This window comes from Crinia signifera, chromosome 5, assembly GCF_055691185.1.
Source record: "Crinia signifera chromosome 5, ASM5569118v1, whole genome shotgun sequence".
Taxonomy (NCBI): Eukaryota; Metazoa; Chordata; class Amphibia; order Anura; family Myobatrachidae; genus Crinia; species Crinia signifera.
The window spans coordinates 52017612-52042633 of NC_139221.1; the positions used below are offsets into that span (position 1 = coordinate 52017612).

The window sequence follows — 25022 nt, forward strand, 5'->3', positions numbered from 1 at the left end:
ATATGATCACCAGTCCACAACATCATCTTTTACATCTATAGATTCTCAAACTCCGCCTTGTTGCTCTCCAGCCAGAACCTCCTTCCATTCTCAGCAGACATCGTGCTCTCCCTAAGCACTCAGATCAGCAATCATAGACAGACACCTACAGATTCACTTTTCATCTGGACTGAAACCACAAACAGTCTCCAGTGGCCGAACCTCAACCATGGCACGCCCAACAGACCTGCTGCCTCCAAAAGTGGTCTCACGGGAGAGAGTCTCTCACCAAAGGGATCTACATACAGCAACAACTAAAGGTCATTTCTCCATGCTCACCCTCCTGGTTCTCTCCTGAACGACCTTCACTCTACTGGCCTTTGTGATAGAGTTGTGTATTGGTTTTCCATCTGTAACTGTATTTACCAGCGCAACATCCTCCCTGCACTGCCACTAAGAAAAGTGTCTGTTCTGGAAAACCGACCTCTCACTTATACATGTATTTGTTTGCTGAAGAAATGTTCTTAAATCCACCGCCACACACTTCTGTTCTATCTCCTGAGACCCACTCTCGATCGCCACCTGGATGGAGTGCTGCCTACAGCTCAATACGTCCCAAATAGAACTCACCATATTCCCTCCTCCCAGAGTCCCAACTTTCACTAGAATCTCCCTCACCATTCATTACACTGGTACTTACTCAGTCTCCCCATTGAATTGTAGCCGATGTATTTTCATGCATTTGAATTAACTCAAATATTCCCATACGGCAAGCAGTGGTACCATAATATATTAGAAATCTTGCCATTAAAGGCTACAACATTTGAACAAGGCTTCTCTTGTACCTCAGTATAAGACTAATGAGAAAACATACAAGCACTTTCTCCATTGTAATGTTGTAGTCAGTGCAGTAATCAGAGTTATACTATAGGGAACTCCTAGTACAGGAACATTAAGTTCTCACCTTGCTGCACACACCAGTAGAGCTGAGAAAATATGTCGTCCAGTAAGACATCGCTGAGTACCTCAAAGTACTGCGTGAAGACATCACATATTGCATAGAGGGCGTGATTGCAGGTCGTAGTCATCCATTCAGCTTTCTAAGGCACCACAAGTAAGAACCACACAATAAGTATGTACAATGAATGGTTTCCAGACATTACCATAATGTAATTTCCACAGCAAGTTTAATGGTTAGACCTGCACAGCTACCATTCTCTTCTTGTGCTAAATGTATGTATTACATATGGGGACAACATGGACGGTGTAATGGTTAGGTAAGGGATTTGGGGAACACTACAAATCAGGCACTTGGAGGTGTAATGGTTAGCATTGCTGCCTCAGAGCACTGAGGTCATGGTTTTGATTCCCACCATGGCTCTAACTGTGCAGAGTTTGTATATTCTCCCCGTACTTGCGTGGGTTTCCTCCGGGTACTCCGGTTTCCTCCCACACTCCAAAAACATACTGGTAGGTTATTTTGCTCCTAACAAAAATGAACCATAGAATGTCTGTGTGTGCGTGTACATGTGGTAGGGAATATAGATTGTAAGCTAGACTGGGGCAGGGACTGATGTGAATGTTCAAATATTCTCTGTAAAGCGCTGCGGAATATGTGTGTGCGCTGTATAAATAACTGATAATAAAGTAATACAAAAAGTGGGTGGATGTCAGAAGATCCATCTGCCTCAGACACAGTGGAGGATAACAATGTTACAGCTGACATGTACTAATAAGAAACCACGGTTATGGTTTCCAATTAATTGCTGCATTCATTCCACAAACACTACTATAGAATAGATACATCCTACCACTGGTGCAAATCCGTTTCCAGTGGTCTCTAAAATGCAAGAGAGACACCTTAAAGGGATCCCGGTCTGGTGCGCCATCCACTGGTGTTATACCACTGATAAGACGATGACTGGCAACCATTTCCGATTGGATAAATTTGTCTAAATCCCTTCCATTTAAACTAATACTACAGGAATCTGGCTCCTGCAATTTGCATTATTAGTGATATCAGCAATTAGTCTGCAGCAATAAACCACAGGTCTCCTTTTAAAGGGAAACGCAACAGATATAAGTATTGGTTGGAAATTAGCGAAAAAGAAAAATTAAACTTATCTTTATGTATCATTCGAATTTCATTTGAATGTGACATTTTTATATATTAATAGCACTCTCTGGTCACTCTGAACGGAGTACTGTATTAGCAACATTTACAACCAGTAATGTGAGGAAACCTCCTGTCATACACCAGATTTATACTCTTCCATAGTCAAAGCATACGCTATCCCTGCAGAACTGGCAGGGATATATTTTATTTTTTTATTCATTTTTTTATGGGTGCATTTTGCACCTGTAATTTAGACACAATTTCCACCCAACCCTATATGAGCCCCATGGTTATGGATTATCGGAATGACGGGGCTGAGGGTTGACAATACCATGGTCGACAGTGTCTAGTTATACTTGGTCAATAGAGTTTACTTAGACAGCGAGGCTGGACCAATGGGAGGCATGCATCGACAGGTATAATCGAAGTGGAAGGTTCTTAATAAGTACAACAAGGTGAAAAGGTTCTTAATAAATACACAAATGTGAACATTTCACATTTGTGTATTTATTAAGAACCTTTTCACGTTGTTGTACTTATTAAGAACCTTCCACTATTCCAAAATGAGTATTCACCATCTGTATTCTAGTATCCTTCCGTTAAAAAGCTGGGTAGCTCTCTATATACTCAGCAAGGCAGAACCTCTCGTGTAGCGCTACGTAATTTTTCTAAACCTTTTTTATCCCATTATGCATCGACAGGGACCTGGTTGACAGTAGCAAGGTCGAAACGTGTTTTTCTGGGTTTTTTGGGTGCCGAATGTCAGGGGGTGCCCGTGGACACTGTGTATGTTCACAGTGTCCCCTTGCATGGCTCGCCACGCTCAGCAAACAACTATATATCCCACTCTATGTCCACTTGGATAGATGAGTAGGAACCAAGTGGACCGGCACCAAGAAAAACCTGCGTCTACCAGGTTCCGGTCAATGCTCGCCTCCCGTCGATCCAGCGTCACTGTCTTTGTAAACCCGGTCGACCACGTACCTCTAGTGGTCAATCATGGTATTATCAACCTCAGCCCCATCCGGATATGAGCCCCATAACCCTACACAAACAGTAATTATATCATAAAGACAGTACATATACGGTATGTTATAAATTGTACTGTGGTTAATGTGAAATGTGCAAAAAAGCCGCTAAAAATGCCAGCGTCAATCACAGCAACTGTTCTTTTTTGGTGCAATGTTTAACAAATCTTCAATTAATAATTCAGATCATTAGCCGGCAATAACTAACGTGATTCATATTCCTCAACTTTGACCCTGGCATTCTTAGCAGATATTCTGCATATCTCTCACAGAAATGTCGGCACTTAGAGGATTAATGTTACCTGACCATACTAAACGTTTTGCCAGCAACTCACCTCGGTCTGCTGCTCTGGGAGTTTCATGTTATCAAAGATTCTGAAGACAATTCTGAACAAATCCTGCCACCAGTGCTTCTCAAACGTATGCCCATATGTCTTCATGACCTCAAACATGACGGTCAGACCCCTGCCAACAAAAACACCTTTACACAACAGAACACTTATGTATCTGACGTTGCATACAAGGATCCACTCAAATCAATGCAAACACATGTTGCCGACAAACAGTGGGGTCAGACATTTTGGGAACAAATATTTAGCCTGGGCCTGATTTTGATGGGGTTGGAGTTGCCATCACTGCTGCTTACATAGAAACAACAGCACTCACTCTAATATGGTGACACACACACTGCATCATTACTTAGACCCTTCCTGAGTTAATCCCTGGAAGCTACCAGGGACGGATGAAGCCATCGGAGTTGATTTTATCTAACCTAGGCATGTCCAAACTATGGCCCTCCAGCTGTTATGAAACTACAAGTCCCATCATGCCTTGCCACAGTTTTGATATTAGGGAATGCTAAACACTATGGCAAGACATGCTGGGATGTGTAGTTTCACAACAGCTGGAGGGCCACAGTTTGGACATGCCTGCTCTAACCTTTTCCAAACTTGGACCATGGTTTTTCCCACAAATAACTAGGGTAATAAATTTGGTGGAAAAGGAGTATGACAAAGCCCTCAATGAATCCTTAAAATCTCTGACCTCATCTCCCTTCACATGCCAGCTTGCCCCCTCTCCGCTCCATGAATGAACGCCACTTCTCCTGCCAACTGATTACCTTTCCCACTCCAACCATCAAGATTTTGGCCTACCTCCGGAATCATCTACAATACCTCTTCCTATCAAACTCTCCAATGCTCTACAAAGCTTCAAACAAGTTCCCAAGACCACTTCTTCATCAGAGCCGTCAAGCCTCTCATCTTAACCCACTGCATTGGTTCTTACTTCCTTTCTACCCCTCCATGGTCACCTCTGTATGTAAGCTCTCATGAGCAGAGCACGGGCCCATTGGTTGCTTCCGCCCAGTTGTTTGTTTGAAGTTTCTAAACCACGTCGTTGTTGTGTAATGGGGGAAGGGTGGGGAACCTTATTAGGTGTGATAAGACTATCCACAGGCAAAGTTTTGGCACCTAGTGCCCTGAAAAAATCCAAGCTTATGTACGTTCCCATTTTTTACCTATTCTATAAAAAAATCGTGAACATGGGTGACCTGTGATGTGTTACCAGTGAAAAAGTGCAGATGGTACGAGGCAAAACAGCCTGTACTCACAAACATTGAACATAGGATAACAAGAGGTTTAACACCATAAATGAATACGATAATTAAGATGCAAAAGTTAAAAATGAATTCTGACATAAAAGCCCCCCTTTATTGATAGCTGATATTGATGCATTATTGATGTAAATTAGTCAAATCCAGCTTAGAAGAGTCACTCTGGCAGTGAGAAACTTGAAAGAAAACTGGAACAAAAGTTTGAGGGCCAGCGCCAGTGCACCAATAGGGGCCAGCACCAGTCCACCAATAAAGGCCAACACCAGTCCACCAATAGGGGCCAGCACCAGTTGCTTTCCTTATGGACCTATGATTCTGCAAACACCCAGCTGCACGCATGGAGCTGCCATAAGTGCACCCTTGTGGATAACCGAATCAACTGCATGGGCTGAAGTACAGTAGCCTTACGTGTTGGTCCCTGTGACCTTGTTATGTCCATCAGTATACCTTTACACATGGCCACAGGAAGGCCAAAGGTACTATTTAAATAGAGGGTTCTGTTAAACAGTGTGATGAGCTCATCATCTACAAAACATTTACTGAGTCAGTCCATGTAAATAATTATTGTTCCCCTACATTCATGATGGACCCTATTCTCATCATTAGTTGTGTGTCAGTAAATTGCCAGTGTCTTAGTAAGACGACAAGCCCTTCCCTTTACACTGTGATTATGATAACCAATCGGCTGTTCCTCCGATGCACAGCTATCTAGAGACGATCTAGACACGTTTTACCCAATAACAACGTTTGGAGTTCTCCATCATGGGCTACAGTTTGGCCTCTTTTAAACACTGTTATGACATGTTCTAAATCAGGGATGGAGAACCCTCCAGCTGTTGTTGAACTACACATCCCAGCATGCCTTGCAACAGTTTTAACATGACCAAATAGCAAAAATGCTGGGATGTGTAGTTTAACAACAGCTGTTCTAAATCGTGCACAGGAAAATACCATTGTCTGAGGCACATCCTTATTTAACCCCTTCCCGACATTTGACGTATATATACGTCATGGTCGGGAAGTACTTCCCGACACATGACGTATATATACGTCATGGCTGAAAACTGTCACTGCGTCTAGAGACGCAGTGACAGAGGGACAATGTCTGCTGTCCCTGACAGCAGACATGTCCCTGCGTGCCCGGGGGGGGGCTGCGATGCCGCCCCCCCGTCGCCGATCACTGTGATTGGCTGTTCAGTGTGAACAGCCAATTACAGCGTTTTCTGTGTCACCGGCGAATAACGTTCGCCGGTGACATGGGATCGGAGGTGATTGGTGCTGTAAAGTACAGCACCAATCACCGTGGGGTGTAAGGGTGACACTGGTGTCACCCCACCTCACCCCGCCCGCCCCCAAAGGCCGTGATTGGTTCGTCGGACCGACGGACCAATCACAGCCATGGAGGGGGGTTTAAACTAACGGTGACTGCACTGCAGACGCCATTCCGGTCTGGAATTGCGTGCAGTGTGGTCACCGTGCCTGGCTGCCGCAGTATACTGACCTGATCCGTGCAAACCGTGCAAAATACTTACCTGATCACTGCCTGGATCTTGCTACTTGTGTTGTGCTGTGTTGTGCTGTGTTGTGCTGCTGCAGTTAGCTAGAGAGAGAGAGATAGAGAGAGATAGAGAGAGATAGAGAGAGATAGAGAGAGATAGAGAGGCCTAGTGACAGAGAGTGCTATATTTTGCTGCAGTGTAATAGAGTTATAGATAGAGAGAGAGATAGAGAGAGAGAGATAGAGAGATAGTGACAGATTGTGATATATATTTTTTATATAACTGACTGCTGCCCCCCCTTTTGTGCTGATCACTATATCTGAGGTGATCAGCAACTTTTTTGGGGGTGCAGGGGTTTGCTGCAGTGTCATAGAGTGATAGATAGTGAGAGATAGAGAGATAGAGAGAGAGAGTGATAGAGAGTGCTAAATTTTGTGTCTGCTGCCCCCGCCTTTTGTGCTGATCACTATATCTGAGGTGATCAGCAACTTTTTTGGGGGTGCAGGGGTTTGTAAATTCCTGTCAGTGCTGCAGTGTCATAGAGTGATAGATAGTGAGAGATAGAGAGAGAGAGTGATAGAGAGTGCTAAATTTTGTGTCTGCTGCCCCCGCCTTTTGTGCTGATCACTATATCTGAGGTGATCAGCAACTTTTTTGGGGGTGCAGGGGTTTGTTTTTTAAATTCCTGTCAGTGCTGCAGTGTCATAGAGTGATAGATAGTGAGAGATAGAGAGAGAGAGTGACAGAGAGTGATAGAGTGCTATATTTTGTGTCTGCAGGAAATATATACCTGCCAGTTGCACCAAAGGTTGTGCACCTGCTGCCCCTCACCTTTTTTTTTTTTTTTGAGGGTGCTGTGGGTATTTTTACACACACTGTGATTTTGTGGGTGTCCTGTGGCCACTGTGCGCTGATCAGTGACGTACATCACTGATCAGCTTTTTCGGCACAGGGTTGATTTTTTTTTTTTTTTTTTTTAATAAATTCCTGTTGCCTTTGAGCGCTGTTCAGTGACGGTCGTTACTGACTAACATCTGTGCTCAATTTTTGGTGCAGGACCTTTTTTTTTTTTTTTTTTTTTAATAAATTCCTGTTGCCTTTGAGCGCTGTTCAGTGACGGTCGTTACTGACTAACATCTGTGCTCAATTTTTGGTGCAGGACCTTTTTTTTTTTTTTTTTTTTTTTCTGCACTACATACACACTACCTGGTTGAAATAAAGTTTGTACCCCCCCCCTACACTATACACGTGTTGAAACATTTCACAACCACAAACACAAAAATAAAAATGTCATCCCAAAGGTCATCCCAAATGTCATCCCAGTCATCCAGAAGAATGTACTCAGCGGAGGAGGCATATGCCATGCTTGCCTCTGACAGTGACACAGACAGTGATGCAAGCGGGGAATTTGAAGGATTTGTGTTAACCTCATCTTCCTCCTCTAGTGATGAGGGACCCCCTCAAAGACGCCCCCGTAGAGCAGCTGAGACCCCCCCCCCCAATGATTGATCCCGTATGGATCCCACCACCAGCCAATTTTGAGCCCCAGGTTCCTGAGTTTTTGGCCATCCCAGGAATCCAATTTGATTCCACAGGTCTCAGAGAAATTGACTTCTTCAAATTATTTTTCTCTGATGATTTTATAAATTTAATGGTGGACCAAACTAATTTATATGCCCAGCAGTTTATTGCTCAAAACCCCACGTCATCATTTGCTAGGTGGACCCCTGTAGATGCAGTAGAGATGATGGCGTTTTGGGGTCTGGTGTTTCATATGGGCATAGTAAAAAAGCCAGAAATTAGGCAATATTGGAGTACAGATGTTCTGTACAGCACCCCATTTTACCGTATGGCCATGACCCGGACTCGTTTTGAGATGATCCTTAAATTTCTGCATTACAGCGATAATGCACAGTGCCCACCCAGAGATGATCCCACCTTTGACCGGCTATTCAAAGTCAGGCCGGTCATTGATCATTTCAGCGCCAAATTTGAGGAGATGTACATCCCCCAACAATTCATTTGTGTGGACGAGTCCCTTTTACATTTTAAAGGAAGGGTTAAATTCCGCCAGTACCTTCCCAATAAGAGGGCAAGGTATGGCATAAAATTGTATAAACTGTGTGAAAGCACCTCAGGGTACACCCACAGGTTTAGGGTATATGAAGGGAAGGATTCAAGTATTGAACCGCCAGAATGCCCCCCCTCCCTCGTAGGTGTTAGTGGAAAAATTGTCTGGGATTTAGTGCACCCCTTCCTGGATAAAGGTTATCACCTCTATGTGGATAACTTTTACACTAGCATCCCCCTGTTTAAGGCCCTTGGTTCAAGAGGTACAGCAGCTTGCGGTACTGTGCGCAAGAACCAAAGAGGCCTCCCAAAAACGCACATTGCCCAAGTAATGAGAAGGGGTGAAAGCAGGGGAATATGCACTGAAAATATGTTGTTGGTCAAATATAAGGACAAGAGGGATGTCCTTATACTGACAACAATTCACGGAGACAGTACCACCTCCGTCCCTGTACGAGGTACCAGTACCCACACCTCAAAACCTAATTGTATCCTGGATTACAATAGGTACATGGGCGGAGTGGATCTTTCAGATCAGGTACTGAAGCCGTACAGTGCCCTGCGGAAAACAAAAATCTGGTACAAGAAGCTGGCCGTGTATATCATCCAGATGGCACTGTATAACGCTTACGTGCTATTCCGTTCTACCGGCCAGAGGGGGACATTTATGCACTTTCAAGAGGAAGTCATAAAGGGCCTGATATTTGGGAACCAGCAGGCAGAGGGCCCCAGTACTTCTAGTACTGGCCCCCGTATTGTACCAGGGCAGCATTTTCCCAACGAAATCCCCTCCACTGCAAAAAAGGGCAGGACACAAAAAAGGTGCAAAGTTTGTTATAAAAGGGGAATAAGAAAGGAAACTATTTTCCACTGTGAAACTTGCCCTGACAAACCCGGCCTTTGCATAAAGGAGTGTTTTAAAATATACCACACATCTATGGATTATTAGGTCCATCAATTCACCGTGCATCGGGGGTCTTGCTAATGCCACATAGCACCCACCATTCATTCCACCTGAATCTGAGCCGCAAAATCCAAAAATCACTCCTTCCCTTCTGAGTCCTGCCATGCACCCAACTGGTATTTTTTGGTCACATATGAGGCATTGCCATACTCGGGAGAAATTGGGGCATATATTTTGGGGTGCTTTTTCTCCTTCAAACCTTGTGAAAATGAAAAATTTTGAGCCAGAACTGCATTTTTGTGTAAAAAAATGTAATTTTGCCCAGTTGTATCAAAATTGGTGAAACCCCTGGGGGTTTGAAATGTACATTATACCCCTAGATTAATTCCCTGAGGGGTGTAGTTTGCAAAATGGGGTCACTTGTGGGGGGTTCCACTGTATTGGTGCTTGGGGGGTCTTGCTAATGCGACATAGCACCCACCATCATTCCACCAGAATTTGTGCTGCAAAATCCAAATATCACTCCTTCCCTTCTGAGTCCTGCCACTTTTTGGTCACACATGAGGCATTGCCGTACTCGGGAGAAATTGGGGCACAGATTTTGGGGTGCTTTGTCTCCTTCATTCCTTGTGAAAATGAAAAATTTTGAGCCAGAACTGCATTTTTGTGTAAAAAAATGTAATTTTTCATTTTCACTGCCCACTTGTATCAAAATTGGTGAAACCCCTGGGGGTTTGAAATGTACACTATACCCCTAGATGAATTCCCTGAGGGGTGTAGTTTGCAAAATGAGGTGACTTGTGGGGGGGTTCCACTGTATTGGTGCAACATAGCACCCACCATTCATTCCACCAGAATCTGTGCTGCAAAATCCAAAAATCACTCCTTCCCTTCTGAGTCCTGCCATGCACCCAACTGGTATTTTTTGGTCACATGTGAGGCATTGCCGTACTCGGGAGAAATTGGGGCACAGATTTTGGGGTGCTTTTTCTCCTTCATACCTTCTGAAAATGAAAAATTTTGAGCCAGAACTGCATTTTTGTGTAAAAAATGTAATTTTTCATGTTCACTGCCCACTTGTATCAAAATTGGTGAAACCCCTGGGGGTTTGAAATGTACACTATACCCCTAGATGAATTCCCTGAGGGGTGTAGTTTGCAAAATGGGGTGACTTGTGGGGGGGTTCCACTGTATTGGTGCTTGGGGGGTCTTGCTAATGCGACATAGCACCCACCAAAATTCCACCAGAATCTGAGCTGCAAAATCCAAAAATCACTCCTTCCCTTCTGAGTCCTGCCATGCACCCAAATGGTATTTTTTGGTCACATGTGAGGCATTGCCGTACTCGGGAGAAATTGGGGCACAGATTTTGGGGTGCTTTGTCTCCTTCATACCTTCTGAAAATGACAAATTTTGAGCCAGAACTGCATTTTTGTGTAAAAAAATGTAATTTTTCATTTTCACTGCCCACTTGTATCAAAATTGGTGAAACCCCTGGGGGTTTGAAATGTACACTATACCCCTAGATGAATTCCCTGAGGGGTGTACTTTGCAAAATGGGGTGACTTGTGGGGGGGTTCCACTGTATTGGTGCAACATAGCACCCACCATTCATTCCACCAAAATCTGTGCTGCAAAATCCAAAAATCACTCCTTCCGTTCTGAGTCCTGCCATGCACCCAACTGGTATTTTTTGGTCACATGTGAGGCATTGCCGTACTCGGGAGAAATTGGGGCACAGATTTTGGGGTGCTTTTTCTCCTTCATACCTTCTGAAAATGAAAAATTTTGAGCCAGAACTGCATTTTTGTGTAAAAAAATGTAATTTTTCATTTTCACTGCCCACTTGTATCAAAATTGGTGAAACCCCTGGGGGTTTGAAATGTACACTATACCCCTAGATGAATTCCCTGAGGGGTGTAGTTTGCAAAATGGGGTGACTTGTGGGGGGGTTCCACTGTATTGGTGCTTGGGGGGTCTTGCTAATGCGACATAGCACCCACCAAAATTCCACCAGAATCTGAGCTGCAAAATCCAAAAATCACTCCTTCCCTTCTGAGTCCTGCCATGCACCCAACTGGTATTTTTTGGTCACATGTGAGGCATTGCCGTACTCGGGAGAAATTGGGGCACAGATTTTGGGGTGCTTTTTCTCCTTCATACCTTCTGAAAATGAAAAATTTCGAGCCAGAACTGCATTTTTGTGTAAAAAATGTAATTTTTCATTTTCACTGCCCACTTGTATCAAAATTGGTGAAACCCCTGGGGGTTTGAAATGTACACTATACCCCTAGATGAATTCCCTGAGGGGTGTAGTTTTCAAAATGGGGTGACTTGTGGGGGGGTTCCACTGTATTGGTGCTTGGGGGGTCTTGCTAATGCGACATAGCACCCACCAAAATTCCACCAGAATCTGAGCTGCAAAATCCAAAAATCACTCCTTCCCTTCTGAGTCCTGCCATGCACCCAACTGGTATTTTTTGGTCACATGTGAGGCATTGCCGTACTCGGGAGAAATTGGGGCACAGATTTTGGGGTGCTTTTTCTCCTTCATACCTTCTGAAAATGAAAAATTGTGAGCCAGAACTGCATTTTTGTGTAAAAAAATGTAATTTTTCATTTTCACTGCCCACTTGTATCAAAATTGGTGAAACCCCTGGGGGTTTGAAATGTACACTATACCCCTAGATGAATTCCCTGAGGGGTGTACTTTGCAAAATGGGGTGACTTGTGGGGGGGTTCCACTGTATTGGTGCAACATAGCACCCACCATTCATTCCACCAGAATCTGTGCTGCAAAATCCAAAAATCACTCCTTCCCTTCTGAGTCCTGCCATGCACCCAACTGGTATTTTTTGGTCACATGTGAGGCATTGCCGTACTCGGGAGAAATTGGGGCACAGATTTTGGGGTGCTTTTTCTCCTTCATACCTTCTGAAAATGAAAAATTTTGAGCCAGAACTGCATTTTTGTGTAAAAAAATGTAATTTTTCATTTTCACTGCCCACTTGTATCAAAATTGGTGAAACCCCTGGGGGTTTGAAATGTACACTATACCCCTAGATGAATTCCCTGAGGGGTGTAGTTTTCAAAATGGGGTGACTTGTGGGGGGGTTCCACTGTATTGGTGCTTGGGGGGTCTTGCTAATGCGACATAGCACCCACCAAAATTCCACCAGAATCTGAGCCGCAAAATCCAAAAATCACTCCTTCCGTTCTGAGTCCTGCCATGCACCCAACTGGTATTTTTTGGTCACATGTGAGGCATTGCCGTACTCGGGAGAAATTGGGGCACATATTTTGGGGTGCTTTTTCTCCTTCATACCTTCTGAAAATGAAAAATTGTGAGCCAGAACTGCATTTTTGTGTAAAAAAATGTAATTTTTCATTTTCACTGCCCACTTGTATCAAAATTGGTGAAACCCCTGGGGGTTTGAAATGTACACTATACCCCTAGATGAATTCCCTGAGGGGTGTACTTTGCAAAATGGGGTGACTTGTGGGGGGGTTCCACTGTATTGGTGCAACATAGCACCCACCATTCATTCCACCAGAATCTGTGCTGCAAAATCCAAAAATCACTCCTTCCCTTCTGAGTCCTGCCATGCACCCAACTGGTATTTTTTGGTCACATGTGAGGCATTGCCGTACTCGGGAGAAATTGGGGCACAGATTTTGGGGTGCTTTTTCTCCTTCATACCTTCTGAAAATGAAAAATTTGGAGCCAGAACTGCATTTTTGTGTAAAAAAATGTAATTTTTCATTTTCACTGCCCACTTGTATCAAAATTGGTGAAACCCCTGGGGGTTTGAAATGTACACTATACCCCTAGATGAATTCCCTGAGGGGTGTAGTTTTCAAAATGGGGTGACTTGTGGGGGGGTTCCACTGTATTGGTGCTTGGGGGGTCTTGCTAATGCGACATAGCACCCACCAAAATTCCACCAGAATCTGAGCTGCAAAATCCAAAAATCACTCCTTCCCTTCTGAGTCCTGCCATGCACCCAACTGGTATTTTTTGGTCACATGTGAGGCATTGCCGTACTCGGGAGAAATTGGGGCACAGATTTTGGGGTGCTTTGTCTCCTTCATACCTTCTGAAAATGACAAATTTGGAGCCAGAACTGCATTTTTGTGTAAAAAAAATAATTTTTCATTTTCACTGCCCAGTTGTACCACAATTGGTGAAACCCCTGGGGGTTTGAAATGTACACTATACCCCTAGATGAATTCCCTGAGGGGTGTAGTTTGCAAAATGGGGTCACTTGTGGGGGGGTTCCTAACTTTTAGCATCTTATGGTGCCTAGAAACCTACATGGTGCCTAAAAAATAATCTCATAAAAAGGAGGCTCCAAAATCAAGTAGGTGCTCCTTCTATTATGAAGCCTGTGGTTTGGTCACCGTGCACACTAGGGCCACATATAGGATATTTATGAAAACAAAAGAATTGGGGGAATCAATTTTTAGTCACATTTCTCTAGTAAAATGTACTGTGTTCCTTAGAAAAATGTATTAAAATTGCAAATCTGCAAAAAAAAAGAAATTCCAAAATGCTGTTTTGAATACTGTGAGGGGTGCAGTTTTTTGAAATGGCATCATTTATGGGGGTGTCTCACATACAAGTCCCTCAAAGTCACATCAGAACTGAACTGGTCCCTAAAAAAATCAGTGTTTGAAATTTTCTTGAAAATTTGAGAATTTGCTATTCATATTGTAAGCCTCCTAGTGTCCCAAAAAATTAAAAGGAAGTTGAAATAATGATGTCAACATAAAGTAGACATATGGTCTATGTTAGTTATTCACTATTTTGAGTGGTAAGATTATTTGTCTCACAAGCAGAAAATTTAACATTTTGCAAATCGCTAAATTTTCCATTTTTTCACGATATTTTGGTATTTTTCACAAAAAAACACAGACTGTATTGACGAAAATTTACCACTAACTTGAAGTACAATGTGTCACGAGAAAACAATCTCAAAATCACTGGGATAAGTAAAAGCAAAAAAAAGTTATCCCCACTTAAGTGAGACATGTCAGATTTGAAAAAAATGGCTCTGTCAGGAACGCAAAAACTAGCTCTGTCAGGAAGGGGTTAACTGCAAATGTCCCAAAAGAGTGCAATGTTCCTGGTAACACAAACAAGAAAACAAGTAGAGCATTATAAATACCTTAAAAACTGGAATTGCAAATACTGATTGTTACCTGGTTCTTACATCTAATTTGCATCTGTTGATGATGCAGGACAACTCAAACAGGATGGGAAACCATCCCCTCACCCAGACGCGGTCTTCAGGCGCTACATTCATATCATCGCTCGTGTACTCCTTGAATGCCTGCCAGACAAAGCAGCCTATCATTACTTTTATGTCAGTGTGAATGCTTCCATTATTTATAGGTAACATAGGGGCAGATTTATTCAAGTGATAAAGTGTCTGGTTTTCATCACCGGCCAATCAGCTCCTAACTGTGAAGTTACAGGCTTGGTTTGAAAAATTGCAGGTAGGAGCTGATTGGCCGGGTATAAAACAAAGGCAGTTTATCACATCACCGAGCTTAATAAATCTACCCCATAGTAACCAATTACATAGTAACCATTTGATTGCTTTAGTGACATCTAAAATGAGCTAAAAAGATAATAAAAACAATATATGTAAGGAGACTGTGATGGGTGTCAGAGTATTTGGCATTATGGAATCAGAGGTAATTCCAAGCACGTTCCCTGTACAGTTCTGTGGAATATTGGCACTACACACGTAAATAGTAATATATACAGCCATTATGTGGAAGGCACAAACGCAACAAAATAGCAGAACACAGGGGCGTAACTATAGCACCGCAGCCCCCGCCACCGCGGGGGGGCGCTGTGCATGTGGGGGCGCCGGGGGCTGCGGTGCTATAGTTACCTACCCCCCAATCCCCCGCAGACTTACGTATCTTGCTGGTCCCGGCGGCTTCGTTCTTCTGATGAGGACCACAACAAAATGGCCGCCCCCATATAGCAAACAGTTCTCTGAAACTGTCTGCTGTACGGGGGTGGCCATTTTGTGGTGGTCCTCAGCAGATGAACGGACGGAGCCGCCGGGACCAGCGCGATAGGTAAGACTGCGGGGGAGGGGGAGGGGGTTAGCACAGGCGGCGGGGCGACTGGGCGGCCGGGGGGGGGGGTGCTCGACGGGGTGGCGGCAGGGGGTATGGGCGCCCCCCCCCCCCCCCCCAACGGCGGGGGGGAGCCCAAATAGTAGCTACGCCACTGGCAGAACATGTATACGAAATATGGGCAAAGTATATGGCAATAACGCTACACAAGTCAGATCATGTGGCTGAGCGGACAGCAGCCTATACATAAGCTATATACATAGAAGTTTCTGCCTACAATATACAGAAGTACTCAGCCACATTCAGACAGATATAGGGCTGTACTGGAGGAAGTATAGGCAGCTTACTATGATATCTGTTACATGCAGCATCTCTATAGCAAATGAAGCAATGTTAGACTGAGCTGAAGTTCTGGCTGTAAGCAATGGAACCCGCTAGTTATTCATTAACAGTATTTATACAGCATTTACTCATTAGACAAAGCGTGTCGACACCTGCTATGGGCGGGCGGCTGACGTAACAGGACGTCACTTTCCGCCCATGATCGTCCAGGATAAAAGTATAGACTTACTATTATCCATGAAAAAATGAGCGACCATCAATTGATTTATCCTCCATGCGGCCGCATACCAGTGGATGTGTAAGTGTAGACCTCGGCTCGCAGGCAAGTGCGGGGATTCGCTCGGCAGTGGAAGAGAGCATTCAGGGGGGCGGGGTTTACCTGCTTGCTCGAATATACACTGCCTAGCAAACAGGTCTGAATCAGGCGCATAGTCAGGGACCTGACTCACAGTGCTGGCCACCATCTTTCTTCAGTCTTCCCCTCTTTGTTGTGATGCAAAGGTCTCTGTACATTCTGTGTCTTTTGCCACAACAGCCATTGGGCCAGATGCACTAGGCTTCAAAAGTGATAAAATGGAGAGTGATAAACAGCCAACCAATCAGCTCCTACCTGCCATGTCACAGACTGTGTTTGAAAAATGTCAGGCAGGAGCTGATTGGTTGGTTGTCTATCACTCTCCATTGTATCACTTTTGAAGCTTAAGGTGCCCACAGACGCATCGATCCCGGCGTGCGTTCTGTGCTTAACTAGCACACATAGCATCGCATCGTATGCCTTTGTGCATGCAATGTGATAAAAAGCTAGTACAAAAAGTATGTGCAGCACATACTTTTTGTACTGTGCGATGAGGTGCCGCGGGAGCGTGCACCCCATCGCATAGCATCACACCGCCGGGATAGGTGCGTGTGTGGGCACCATTAGAGAATCTGACCCATTTTCTCACAGCACATTTTGTGTTTGTGTTGGGTTTTTACTGATAATACCGTTTGTGATATTGCTCCAATATGTATTTTCCTGATGTTACATAGTTACATCTATAACATCTATGCTTCTTTGGTAATCTATGTATCAATGAATATGACTGTAGCAACCACCTAAATAACCCTTGGAGAGAAATAAATTGGCTCGAAATTAACTGCTGACCAACCAGCTCTTAACTTTTCTGTTTTAAACAGACAGCCAGGAGCTGATTGGCTGGTTGTTTATCACTGTCCAGTTTATCACTTTTTGAAGCTTGATACATCTAGCCCAGAGCCTGTAACATGGAAGCTGGGAGCAGATTAGCCGGGACTTTATCTCTCTCCCAAGGCTTAGTGAAGAGACCCCTCTGTTTGCTAAGCAATCTTTTTATCCTTTATATATGCCAATAATATTAACGTTACAAATCACTAATATTGTATTCTATGAAGTCTGAACAATGCGGAACGCAGCTTCCAGCTATAGCATGAGTGTTCCAATGAAGCATTTCATGCACTAGGATCAATACCTGAGGCCGGTCCGATACGTATTTAGCACAATGGCGGATGAGACGTATGGCTTCCATGCTGGTGTCGGGGAACGCTGCATTACATGCAAACTCAGACAGACATTTCACTGCATCCTGAAAGGAATCGATGGTGGCGGGAAAGTGTTTCTCAAACACCAAAGCTAGGAAACAGGAGAGAGGGAACAAGGTCACATTAAGAGCATAGAAAACAATAACACCTACATATTATACACATATACTAAAAATCCCTTTATATATAACCAAAGCAAATACATAAATCAGAAATCTGCAGAGACAAACACATACTGTAGAAGGCAAGACTACATTTGTGCTATACTGTAGGTGCTGTTTCTGTGATGTTTATTATTAACAATCATTGTTGCTACAGTACTGGAATAGAAAGTGTTATCCCCAGAAATCCCCCAAAGCCAAGAAACACCATGACGCAGCATGGGCCTGTGGGGGCGGGAGTTACTGAAGGGAAATGATATACACTGTACAATGAACACTGCTACTTTTTTTGTCCTGGGGAATGTTTCAAACTGAGCAAACAAACACACCCTTCCTTTTCTGCTTAGGGATGGATCTGCTCTGCCCACACTGAGTCAGTGCAGAGTGGATTTCGTCCGCGTTACAATGCCAGGCAGATGGAGTGAGAACTAGAACTTGGGGAGACCGGTGATTTTGTGAGTTGGCAATGATAAGACTATAAAGTGAATGGGGGTGCGGACTGTTTGGAGACATTTTTGTAGCTGGTTGCTTTATTTGTTAAGAGGAATCAAACTATGTTTTTGTTTCCCCGGCTTCAGATCTAGAGCTGACTCCTTGTTTCTGCTTCTTCCCTGTACAACCAGCTTCCTACATTTACATTCTGAAGTATACAGCTTTCACAGCCCCAACGACGCCATCAACCAATAGTGCGTAGGGGACGGCTCTTTCAATGACACGCCCATTTGAAAGTTCTGTGGATGTCATGTGATTTTTTTTTTTCTTAAGGGGGCTCTTAACTGCACGACCAAAATGCCCTGTGTACGTTTTGCCTATTGAACTATGGGTCTAATACAGTACCATTCGGAACAGGGCAAATTCGGCCCCGCATGTCCAAGTGCATACGTGCGAACCCTGGTGGTAACGAACAGCTTCGGCAAGTTACACACTAGCCATTCATTGCAGGGAGGGAGGGACGCGGCAAAAACGGGGCTCGCCCATGGGAACACCCTGCGTTTTATGAGCGTCTAGATGAAAACACTGGGCGTTACCAACGCAGGCGGGCGGCTGACGTCACAGGATGTGGACACCCAAGGAAATTAACGTCAGCTGAGACTGATTTTTATTTCAGAAGGCAGGAGAAATCATTCGATGGTCGGCGGCCATCGAATAAATTCTCCTGCTAGCAAACACATACCTTCACATGGTACCAAGGGCATTCATCGGTGGGGAGGCGGGCACTCTACGATTCATCGCTCAGTAGGCAGCAAACCGCGCTAATTACCGAGCCTAACAGAGTCACCCCCTATACCTAGTGTGAGGCCTGCAGAGAAATACCCAGCCAGTAATGTCTATACACGTCTATAGCAAGCTGCCACAATAAGCCGCGAGAACAGAGGATCGGGGGACTTGCGGCTTATGTGCTGCTAACCCAAACATGGAACAGTGATGCGTTTATATATCACACAACCAGCTTTGTATTCTCATTAATCATTATTTATATTTTGTACAAAAAATCTGATTTATAGCGGAGGCTTTTCAATGAACGGCTCAGCTGCGGTATGCCAACCCGGAACTGCACATCGCGGTCAGCAACATCTCTAGTTTGTCCTCTTCACCTGCTGCGGGGTCCCAAGGAAATTAGGGATGTTGAGCCTTCCACAATAGTGCGCATGTGTACGCAACTGAGTATCGCAGGATGTTCGTCAGCAAATCGCCACCCACAGAATGTATACGTATAAGGCACGCACACAGAGAAGGTGGAATGGAGATTCGGGCAGTACAGGAAATAGCAAGTGACTTTGTACTTATATTTATTGGGGATGTGTTATGAATTGCAACCTCTGGCCACTCCGATAAGACTTCTATCATATGACTTCACAATATGAAGCAGGTTATGGCATTTCTCTAGTTATATAGCATAATGATAGGCAGCTGCTGTGTATGTGTACAGTCAGCTCAGCGACTAACTTACTGCAGGGAGATCGCTGCACCATCCCCTGTCATTCAGCCATCAAAATACCCACAATGCAGCAGAAAGCCAGCACACATCTGCCCTGCAGCTAACTGACATGACACATGTATAGGTTATTATATATTATGCTCTGCATAGCCAGAGAGTGCCATCTCAGCAGTAACACATTTGATAGTTTTACACAGGAACAACAGACATTATCTCCACATTCCCTGATTTTCCAATAATGTTTTTATATTTAGGGAGAAACTGAATAATTAGGAGCTAGAGCTTCCGTTATATGACTTTTCTATGATTCATTTACCAGTTATTTTACACCAATGTTATTTTTCTGCATTTACGACACCCAAATCTGCAACTGTCAGGCCAGTGCAGTGCCCGCATCAGCCAAGTACTCACTGACGATGTGCCCAGTGGTCTGAAAAGCCAGCTCCACTATGCTCTCATCCTGGTCTGACGCAGCCAAGTGGAAAACCGAGAAGATGTTCTTCCAGCCGGAGCGGATGTTAGCAGCTTGGGAATTCACCATCTGTGCAATGCAGCGAACAACCATGTCCCTAATGGTGGGCGACCTTAATGCAAACACAACACACTTTCAGCCAGGAACCTCTTATTGGTGGGTGTACGCTGCAAAGCATCATTCCCACAGATAAACTATTTATATCAGTTTAATATTGCACTAGCCAAAAACATCTTAATTACCCCTCATTATACATATAAAAACACAATTAGGATATTTCTTCTTTTACTTAAAATCATCATTTCTATTTATCTAACTGTAAAATAAATGAAAACGAAACATAAAACATGGGTGTAATTTTTTTGGTACTGAGGGGTAGATGTATGAATCAGTGATAAGGGAGGAGAAGTGATAAAGTGCCTGGTACTATCACCGGCCAATTAGCTCCTGACTGTCCCTTTTTAAATCCAGTCTGTGACTTAACGGTCAGGAGTTGATTGGCCGTGATAAAGAACCATGCACTTTATCACTTCTCCTCCCTTATCACTGCTTTATACTGTACATCTACCCCTGACTATGTTGCATACATTTACATAGTTAAATTGTGCAATTTGTATATGTCCTGCTTGCCAAGCTAAAATGTAACTCGCACACCCTTTGCACTTGGAGAGATGGAAGTGTCCATAAATGGAATAATAATATAATACAAAATATAGTGCAGCGGGTAGGTAATCTGTGGCACTACACCTCCCAGCATGCCCTGCCACCGTTTTAGCAAAGCATGCTGGGATGTGCAGTTGGAGTGACACAGGTTTCCAAAGTTTGCTATAGTGCAAGGCAAGCTCCAAAATGAGTTTAATCACATGAACTATGACGTCAGGTAACATGTAATGGGGATGTCCACATTTGTATGCATTTACTTCAGTGGTTTACAATGTACTGCACCATAGCTCAACTTTTACTAAAGAAAATCAGAACAATGGATAAATTAAAACCCAAAAGGAAGCCAGAAAAAGAAAGCATATTTGCTAATAAATACCATTATGATGTCTACATTCATTTCTAAAAATAAGTTGGTCATCTGACGACGAAAGAACATAAAAAAAAGACACATCACACACATATATAACATATACATTTACCTATTTCTTTTCATTATGTGCTCAAATGGCCGTAAGAAATCTTTCTGGAATCGGAAATTTGCAAGCTCTCCTTTTTCTAAAAATTTCATAGAAAGCTGCCTTAAGGAATCTACTGCAAAGATAGCGACGTCCTCGTTAGGATTGCACCCAACCTACAGTACGAAGAGAAACACACGTCACACAGAGGTTTATCAACTACATCAAGGATTGGCATTATGAGGCTTGTAACGGTCGCGGTACTTCGAGAATTATCGGAATGATTGAAATCTGTTAATATTGCTACGACTTTAGAACTTCTATCATTTTAGCAACTTTAATATAAAGGAGCTGAGGGGACATCACACTGCGCCGATTTCTCGGCCCATTCCTTTGAAGATTAATTCTTAATACATTCAAACTGATAACAAACGGCAAGTGGCCAAAGAGGAAGGTAGTGTTACCACACTGTTATACACAGGTCAATGGCATTACGTTAATACTTCACAATAAAACTGTCAAATACATGTAACAGTCCAGCACTTCTGATATTCGGATTAATGCTATTTATGGATTACTATTAAAAGTTTATTTTATAGTGCAGCAAATTCCACTGTGCTTTACAATTGGAAACATTGAAAGAACAAACTGGGTAGTAACAGTCAAATGGTAGGAGGGCCCTGCTCGTAAGCTTACAATCTATAGGGAAATGGACAAGGATAGGTGTTATCTATTGCATAACGGTCCACTAGATTGCAAAGCTTCTGTGTGGGCTGTATGATAGTGACCCAGCAATGTTGCCAGGGGTCAGGAGGATGAGAAAGTGTGAAAGAGAAAAAAAAGTGAGGATATGTTTGGACTGTACAGTGGGGATGTGATAGGATGGGGAAGGTTATGTGGGTGGTTCTGGAATATGATAAGCTGCCTGAAGAGGTGAGTTTTCAGGTTTAGAGACTAGAGGAGAGTATTACTGTGCATGGGAGAGCATTCCACAGAGTAGGTGAAGCACAAAGAAAGTCCTGCATTCGTGAATAGAAACAGGTAATGAGTGTGGATGAGTGTGAGATGCTAGCTAGAAAATCTCCGCTGAACTAGACATCCCAGGTGAAGGAATGCAATGTTCAACTAAATTTACACAACCATAACATATGTGGTACCAGTAAATGACAAATACACTTCACCTTATTAAAATGATCTCCGATGACTTCCCATATCCTAGACCACTGCAGTCTGATACGGCCCATGTTGTAGTACGATATCTCCACAATTTTCTGCAAGCTAAACATACGCGGGTGGGTGGGGGATACCAGTTCATCCATCGACACAGAACACAGCCAGCGCACAAAGTCCACTGCAAGCACAGAAATGGTTCATGTTACACAACAGAAGAAGAAAATTTTTCTGAACAATACAGGTAACTGTGAAAGCAAAATACAGACAAAAAAGGAAGATTAAAGGCTGCACCAACTTTCCATCATTGGTATATATAACGTAGATCTATGAATAACTTACCTATAGCATTTCCATCCAACCTCGTGGATCCAGTGAATATCCTGCAAGAGGAGGATTTATTTTATACAAAGCAAATGTTTTCAAAGTACAAAAGCTCAAAAATGTTTACACTTACAAATAATCTATAATGCAATAACAATATCCAGAACTAAACATTATTTAACATAAAACGTTTGGCAGTGAACCGAGTAAAACAGTGCACGTGCTTCATATTTATCAGGACTCCGCTAGAGACATTTAAGGGGAATTCTGTATAAATGCTAGTTGCGTTTTATATAGCCTCTTCTTGCAACAAGAACATTGGTGATTTGAACATTATGGCAGTGGTGGGGTAACCCTGGGGTGTCTTGGGACACTTGCAAGGGTGCGAGGGGTTGGTGGTCCAGGGCCAATTCAAATTATTCATTGTCATAGCATTAGACAAAACCAGTGCTAGCGGCTACCAATCATAATATACATGTATAAACAGAAGCAAATCCCGTCCCTCGCTATGTAACTGAACCTAAAAGCCTCCATACATTAGGCCGACTTGTCCTAAGAACAAGTCGGCCTAATGTCAGCCCCAACTTCCACTAAGCTCCCCCGGCAGCTCCTGATATGATTTGGATAAATCGTATCGATAGCTCAGCCAATCAGCGGCCGCCCTGCCCGCCCAGTCTTTTGAATAGGATGTTTTCTATTCTCCCGCTCGCCGCTACCCGGACTCTGTTATGCGGTCCCTGCTCCCCACCTGCCACTACTTCTCCAGTTCTGCCGCTGGCCCACTACCCCTATTGCAGCTGGACCGGACCCCACTCCGTGCCACCTCTCCTGCCGCTAGCTCACTACCCCTTCTGCAGCTCCAATGGAACGGACCGGACCATGCTCTCCGGTCTCCGTTCCCCCAGACCTGCTCCCTGTGCAGACCGTCCGACAGCCAGATCTGATCCAATGTGCACGGGACCGCACATAGGATCAGATCGGATGTCATACACTATGCGATTTGGGTAATTTCCCCCCGATTTCTCAGCCCAATCCCCCAAATCGCGTAGTGTATGGGGGCCTTAATGATGACATATAAGCACAATCTACTTTCTTTTTATTATTTTTTCCCACATTTACTTTGGCCTAGGGGTGCCATGAAAAAAAGTACTATAATCTAGGCCAAGGGGTCCTCAAACTATTTTGCTCTGGGACCCCATCAGACAATAAAAATAATGACAGAACCCCAGCAAGTTACTGCAGAAGGTCATCACATCACATGTGTAGTCAGCAGGCAGCACATACATGGCAGCATTGTGGAGGCACAGAGTGATGGGAGGAGTCTAAAATAACAGACAATTCAGCAGATTTTTCAGACTCCTTGAATCACTGACTGAGATTAGAAAAGTCATCAGCCTGATGGTCAGCAACATGGAATCGCAACCCCATGCTGAGAAGGTCGGGACCCAAAGTTTGAGAACCACAGCTCTAGGGTGCCCTGGTTCCAAAAGGTTTGGGAAGCACTGCATTAGGGTGATAACTGTATAATAATACATTACTGGGGTATTCACGCATATACATGTGAGAGATCAACAAACAGAAATATAGAATTATTGTTTTACGGGCATGGTGATCATTCTGGCAGGTCATTATAGGGATCAATGATCCTTACAACAGTACATATTTCTATTTCTTTTAGTTTGGATTTTTTTTTACTCCAACTTATATACATACTGTACATAGCTCCCGACAGCTGTGATCATGGCCCGTTTGTGATCTGATCGACTGCAGAACAGGAGGGATTCAATGTCCCGCCTGCTGATCGGTGCAAAGGGGGCGTGGCCGCGAAAACGGACGCGGATTGACGATCTGCAGCCGAGACCGCGACAATCCACGGCCGTTATCAACAGAACGGGCCTGAAAGCTTCTAAATTTGGGCCCGTTCTGCCGTGATCCCGCATCAATGCTGTCGCTAAAGACAGCATTGAATAGGGAGCCGCCACTTGTTGGAAATAGCGGCGGCACATTGCATACCCCCTTACTCTCTATGGATGTATCCCACTGGTCTTGTGATTTTATACCCACAAATTTACAGCTAAATATACAGTATTGTTGCCGTTATGGGAAGCGAGCCTACATTTTTACTGATGGTGGTCGCATATTTGTAAACATAGAGTTGACCCCAACAAAATGTAAAAAACTTGTGTCGACAATTGTCCATATCAACCTTTTCATGCTGCTGAACAATTTGAAGCGGTCAACCTACATTCTGTTGATTTCCTATAACACACCTGTCACTGTCATGGACGTTGGTAAACAGGTGATTGAATGAGAGGTGCAGGGCTCTGCCACCGGTCCTCTCCCAGTTATAGCACATTGTATGCGCTCCCTATACTTATACTGACAAGCTCAGAAATGCGCCTGCAACTGTAGCAAGTCAGCCATCCAGATAATCCAACCACGATGAAAGATTAATTTGTTCTAAATATTACAGTGAACGCTATAATAAGCCTGCATACTTCAGGGTGTAATGAAGCATTAATTGTTCAAAGAGAAACCAATCATGTCAAAATAATGAGAACAGTTTAATTACACTTTGCCATTTAGAACTAACCAGTGACCGAGATGTTCTGGGATGTGATTCTCTACCGGT

At 43.7% G+C, this 25022-nt stretch overlaps 1 protein-coding gene across 2 annotated transcripts in view; it reads right to left on the reverse strand.

The window, feature by feature from the left end:
• The window catches only part of ARFGEF1 (ARF guanine nucleotide exchange factor 1), a 176131-nt gene that overhangs the window by 15946 nt on the left and 135163 nt on the right, over window positions 1–25022 (reverse strand). The window contains exons 24-31 of one of the 2 annotated variants that reach the window (XM_083187219.1): window positions 22409–22449; window positions 22078–22247; window positions 20921–21072; window positions 19718–19890; window positions 17137–17297; window positions 14414–14544; window positions 3459–3588; window positions 944–1079 (exon numbers count right to left, since the gene is read on the reverse strand). In XM_083187219.1, coding sequence (XP_083043345.1) covers window positions 944–1079; window positions 3459–3588; window positions 14414–14544; window positions 17137–17297; window positions 19718–19890; window positions 20921–21072; window positions 22078–22247; window positions 22409–22449 — 1094 coding nt within the window. Of the gene's footprint in view, window positions 1–943; window positions 1080–3458; window positions 3589–14413; window positions 14545–17136; window positions 17298–19717; window positions 19891–20920; window positions 21073–22077; window positions 22248–22408; window positions 22450–25022 lie in introns of those variants that run through there. The other variant, XR_014474840.1, reaches the window with a different exon arrangement.